We start from the raw sequence: 6,108 nt of genomic DNA, 5'->3' as shown, positions 1-6,108 counted from the left end.
ATATATATACACACACACACACACATACATATATCTGTGACCCCAATGAAAGCTTTGATTTGTGGGAAGTACATTCTGAACCTCATTCTCCTCCTTGCAGCAGGAGAAGACTTCACCTCTGTGGTCTCAGAAATCATGATGTACATCCTCCTAGTCTTCCTCACTTTGTGGCTGCTTATTGAGATGATATATTGCTACAGAAAGGTCTACACACACACACACACATACATATATCTGTGACCCCAATGAAAGCTTTGATTTGTGGGAAGTACATTCTGAACCTCATTCTCCTCCTTGCAGCAGGAGAAGACTTCACCTCTGTGGTCTCAGAAATCATGATGTACATCCTCCTAGTCTTCCTCACTTTGTGGCTGCTTATTGAGATGATATATTGCTACAGAAAGGTCTCAAAGGCTGAAGAGGCAGCCCAAGAAAATGCGTAAGTCCAAGGATAATAATTATAGCTGCCATCTTCTGAAAGGTTGCTCTCACAGGCGAGGTGTTAAGAAAACTATATACATTCTCCACCTTACTCCTTTTAGCAACTCATGAGGTAAGCATTATTATTATATCCATTTCACGGCTAAAATACTGAGCCTGGAAGAGTTTGCCTAAGGCCACTGTAGGAGGCAAATTGAGGTTTGAATTCAGATCTGCTAACTCATGGCCTACACACTTAACCGCCAAGGCAAAGACCATTAGCTGCCAGCAGTACACCATAAAGTTAGAATTATTATTACCATTTTATAAATGTTAAAGTAGGCTCATAGAAGTTTTAAAGTTTGCTGAGGCCAGACACATAGTGAGTGGTGAAACTGGGATTTAAACCCAGGCCTCCCTATTCCAAATGCCCGTGCTCTTTCTGTCACATTCAGCTGTTTGCTTTACACAGTGGAGTTTATGAGTCCATCTGGGCACTGGCCTTTATTGGCTAAAGAACACTAAGCAATGTTCCTTCGCCTAGAACATAGAAGCAGATGAAAACTCAAAGTGGGAACTCTAATCTAACATCTAGCTATACCTTCACCACTTTGACCAAGACCCTAGATACTCAAGAGTGAGCACATGTAAGAAGCAATGGGGTCTGTTAAAAGCAGAGGGCCTGAAAGACCATGTTGGCCTGTTGTTTGAGAAGAAAGAAAAAAAAAAAAGAAAATGAAGAAAAAACCTGGCACATTTCTAGCAATCATCTAAAAAGGCTCTGCTATTGCCACCTAGAAAATTTGATAAAATAAAGAAAACTTCATTTTGCATGATGTCTATGATCTCAGGGAATCAAAAATTATAATTAGCCATGTATAAGTATAGATACAACTGTCATGCTGAGAAAAGCTGTAATTCCTGGTGACTTGGTTATATTTTAGTGCTTGAACCAGAAAGGCTCATGCTTACACAGGAAGTAGCCTGGCTTGCACAGGAAGTGCATATGATTGGGCTCCCACAAGAAAGAGAGCTCAAATGAAGGCCGTCAGCAGAGCCAGAATCTCCAGAGAGATACGTCTCACACACAGGGTAGATCAGAAATAACCAGCCCTCCAGCACAAGGAAAAGCCAAGGAAATTTATTCGCACTGGCCTGATTTCAAGTAGAAAAAAGAAAAGATTCTTGAGAATTACTAACCTCAAGCCTGCTCTCACAGTGTTTGGGATTTAAATTGATACTACTCACATGATCAAGGAAATTCTCAGCTAAGAAATTCAATTAAAAATTAGGCCCCAGATGGTGATAACCAGAGTGTCTTACAAAAACAAATGAAAAACCATTCTGAAGGCGCACACTCTTAGCCAAAGCCTGATGGTATTCCCGAAATTAATCACTGCTGGATCTAGTTGCAAAATCCAGTCTAAAACTAAAAGTCACTGCAAAAAACAACCAGCATGAGCAAAAGAGTAACAAACACAGGATTAAGTGCCAGGGATTTCAGACACATGGAGGACCTAATAAAGTTTAGAAGATACACTTGTTTAAAAATAATTAAAGCAATTTTTAAAAATCCATAGCAGCTGGGCATGGTGGTACATGCCTGTAATCCCAGCACTCGGGAGACTGAGGCAGGAGGATCACTGTGGGTTTGAGACCAGCCTGGGCTACATAGTGAGTTCCAGGTCAGTCTCAACTACATAGTGAGACCTTGTCTCATAAAACAAAAAACAAAACAAAACAAAACAAAAAAAATCCATAGCATAAGAATAGAGTAAGTGCTAAGGAAAAAGAACAGGCAAATTCGAATCGAAACAAAAAATTCTGTAAAAAGTATATTCAATAAAATAGCTTAATGAATTGCTTTAACAAAAGATTAGATACTGGTAACCAGAATGTAAATGTGAGGAAATTATACAAAATGAAGCACAGAAATATAAAAGATGAAGTACAACAAAGAAACATGAAGGGAAAAAGTGATATGGCCCATTAGAACAGAGTACCAGGGAGAGACAATACTTGTGTTCTCAGAGTGACTGGGAAATTCAAGAAGCAAAGGCATATGGTCCCCTATTTATGATGACTTGCCTCATTTGTTTTTACCTTACTGAGGGTATGAAACCAATACAGTAAGTCCCTGACTTACCAACGAGTTCCGTTCGGAGAGATCGTTCATTAAGTCCAATAGTCTTATACATCTTTGACACAAACAATGCAAAGCATAAAACCACACACACACACACACACACACACACACACACACATACACATGAATGCTGTAAATGAACTATGTTCACTATTACAGTTACCTTAAAATGGTACAGTACAGCACAGCAACTGGCGTCCAGGGGACTGCATGGAGTGAACTGACAAGAAGAGAGTTACTAACCAAGGAGGGAGTGGAGGTGGAAGATGGTGGAGCCACATCTACCATCTTTTCACCTCTGTCCAACATCTGCATGATTTTTACTTACGGTTACTGCTTCGTGCTCCCTAGCAGTCTACTCCATTATCACCACTGCTTTTCCTCTTGCTTCCTGACATGCTGGGCTCTGACCGAGCACTGCACTGCTGTGCACTATGCACTGTGCAGTGAGCACACAGCGGCACAGCTGTGACAGTGTCCTGCAGACGCGTGAGCTACTTCCACGATTTGTTGACAGCTATGAATGTTCGTGATGCAAGGTCCATTTCTCCCTGAAAGCTTGCAACTTAAACATTCATAAGTCGGGCCTTACTGAATAAATTCAGCAGAAACTACTTCAGATTTTGAACTTTGATGTTTTTTCCCCAAACTAGTAATATGCAGCATTCTCTCTCCCGATGCTGGGCAGCCACATGAGCCTCAGTGTCCAGTCAGCTCTGCGATCTCTGCACAGCATGATGTGTTGCTAAGCAATGGTGTTTGGTAGGTTAGGCGTATTAAATGTGTTCTCCACTTACGACATTTCCATCAGTCAGGGAGCATCTATATGTCCTAAGTAGGGTAAATAAATCTAAACACCAACTACCGTGCTCACTTCGGCAGCACATATGCTAAACACTACCTACAGACCTATAAATGACAGCTACTGAGATAACATACAGCAAATAAAATCTTTGGAAGAAAGGCCTGTAATACTAGAAACATATCAAGGATATCGTCTCTCCCTGCTTCTATTCAATATTGTATTGGAGATCCTAGATAGTATGCCAAATAAGTACAAAGAACAAAAAGGATAATATTCGAAAAGGAATAAATTAAATTATCATTAGTTACTCATATAATTGTCCACACAGAATAACCAAGACTATCTATAAGTAGACTATTAGAACTAGTAAGAGTATCCCATAAGATTGCTGATGCAAATAAAAATTCAGCCATGTGCCACATATGTGTATTTTGGTCCGTGACACACCACACATACCATGGAGGGAGGTGCCATGAGATTATAACATTGAGTAATGTCATAGCCATTACCATCTTTTAATTTGCATAATTACATTCTATGGTGATCACACAGAGACAAATCACCTGTTACAGTTCTCAGAACACATCCTTGTTACAGAACAACATAGACTGTATAGAAATCATATAGTTCAACAACATATTTAGAAACATATTTAAATATGTTTAAATATTAATACAACAGCAATAAATATTTTCCAGTACATTGAAACCAATCTGACAAATAGCAACTTTCATGGAGAGAATTATAAAACTTTACAGAAAGACATAAGAAAAAGCAAATACATGAAGAATAACGTCTCACTATTTTAAGCAATTCTCTCTTAAGTTCATCTTCAAATTCAATGAAATCTCAATCAAAATCCCCATTAGATTTTTTTCAGACACTTGATAAACTGCTTACTTTTTTCTTTTTGCAGTACTGGGGATAAAACCCAGGGTCCTCACACAAAGCTACATCCCTAGCCTTGTTTTGTATTTTTGTTTGTTTTAATTTTTAGACAGTGTCTCACTGTGTTGCCCAAGGTCATGTTTGAATTTCCTGCCTCAGCCTCCCACAGTGCTGGAATTACAGGCATGAGTGATCATGTATCATCGTGCCCAGTCTGATAAACTGATCTTAAAGATCACATAGAAGGCCCAAGGACCAAAAATAGTTGATAAACCAAAGGGCAAGGGCTGGGGATTTAGCTCAGTGGTGCTGCCACCTGCCTAACAAAGCTCAAGGTCCTGAGTATGAACCTGGGTACCCAAAAAAACCACACACAAAAAAACAAAAACAAAAAACAGACAAAAAACAAAGGACAGCCAGATAGTAAATATTTTAGGCTTTGCAAAGCTCCCTGCAGTCTCTATCCATACTGTTCTTTTGTTTTGCATGTTTGCAGCACTTTAAACATGTACTAATTACTCAGCCTATGGGCCATCCTTTGCCAATCCTTCACCTGTGTCATCTCAAAGAAATAACAGTAAGTGAAGAAGGAGACTAGTAAGGTTTGTGTTATCAGAGATGAGGAGCTCCCATAGACCTCTCAGAGTTAAGAGTTTGTGATACTGATGTAAAGGCACAAAATGGGCAAACAGAACAAAACAGAGCACCCCCAAAGGGTTACTGTGTGTAAGGAAACCTAATATGGAAAATGGCGGCATTACCATCATTAAAGAAAGAATTCACTGTCCAGGAAGTGCTAGAGGGAAAATTCCTTATCCAAGTAGGAAACCCAAATGAGATTCCTCGTTTGCACTAAGCAAAAATGAATTGTGAGTAAATTTAAAGGCAGAAAAAGTAAAACTTAAAAATTCCATTAAAGGAATATGAGTATATTATTATTTGGGATTAGAGAGAATTTCTTAAAATATAAAGCATGCGATTCAAAGAGAAAAATATTATTGTTTTCATTACATTATATGCAAAGATCAATTGTTCATTATAAGACAGCATACAAAAATTTGTAAACAACAGGCTGGGACTGGGAATTTAGCTCCATGATTCCGCCAGCTGCCATAGTTCGATCCCAGCTACCAAAAAAAAAAAACCAGGCTGGAAGAAATTTTCAAAATGTAAAACTATCAAAGAAAAATCAATGACAAATATAGCAGAATAAAAACTGAAACATCACATCATGAAATTACAGAAAGAGAAACTCAAGTAGCCTACAAACATGAAAAGTTTTCATTGTTCAGAAAGTGAAAATTAATGCAAATATAAAATGTAATTTCAGTATTTGGCTCTTATTTTTATCTGATGGTAGTAAGTACTGCTGAAGATGACGTAAGTAAATGAGAAGACTCATGAGCTGGGGTGGGGGTGTTCTCACACAGATATGGGAGAGGCATGTTATTTAGCCCTCAGAAAGGACTGTCCTGCTTTTGTCTTGGGACCCACAACGAGAAGGAAAGGCGGAGATGTCCTGTAGACAGCGTGTCCCAGTGCCCTGCTCCTGCCTGTCCTTGTGTTCCTTCTGCTGGGTGCTGAAGCACTGGCTCTGTTCCTCTCCCACATGGCGTGTAGGTCTGACTACCTTGCCATCCCATCCGAGAACAAGGAGAACTCCGCAGTACCTGTGGAGGAATGAAGCGGTATGACTTAAGGTGAGGTGTGTGGACTTGGCAGGGGAAGGTGGATGTGGAGGGCAGGTTGCAAGAGTGCCTTTGCCATCTACAACTGAAGGGACTTTATTTTTTTCATTGAGTTTATTGGTACTGTTTAAGTATACAGTACAGTTACATTTATCATTGGG

The 6,108-nt window shown here is 39.4% G+C and overlaps 1 protein-coding gene across 3 annotated transcripts in view; it reads left to right on the top strand.

The window, feature by feature from the left end:
• The window catches only part of Scn3b (sodium voltage-gated channel beta subunit 3), a 21,161-nt gene that overhangs the window by 13,165 nt on the left and 1,888 nt on the right, over window positions 1-6,108 (top strand). For 2 of the 3 annotated variants that reach the window (XM_010618064.2, XM_010618063.1), the window contains exons 5-7: window positions 101-204; window positions 405-439; window positions 5,880-5,959. In XM_010618064.2, the coding sequence (XP_010616366.1) occupies window positions 101-204; window positions 405-439; window positions 5,880-5,943 (203 nt within the window). In that variant the 3' untranslated portion in view covers window positions 5,944-5,959. Of the gene's footprint in view, window positions 1-100; window positions 205-300; window positions 440-5,879; window positions 5,960-6,108 lie in introns of all 3 variants that reach the window. The other variant, XM_010618066.2, reaches the window with a different exon arrangement.

Source organism: Fukomys damarensis, unplaced genomic scaffold (genome assembly GCF_012274545.1).
Source record: "Fukomys damarensis isolate Sample0158 unplaced genomic scaffold, DMR_v1.0_HiC HiC_scaffold_16, whole genome shotgun sequence".
Lineage (NCBI taxonomy): Eukaryota > Metazoa > Chordata > Mammalia > Rodentia > Bathyergidae > Fukomys > Fukomys damarensis.
The sequence above is the reverse complement of the archived record's forward strand: the minus strand, read 5'-3'. Positions and strand labels throughout refer to the sequence as shown.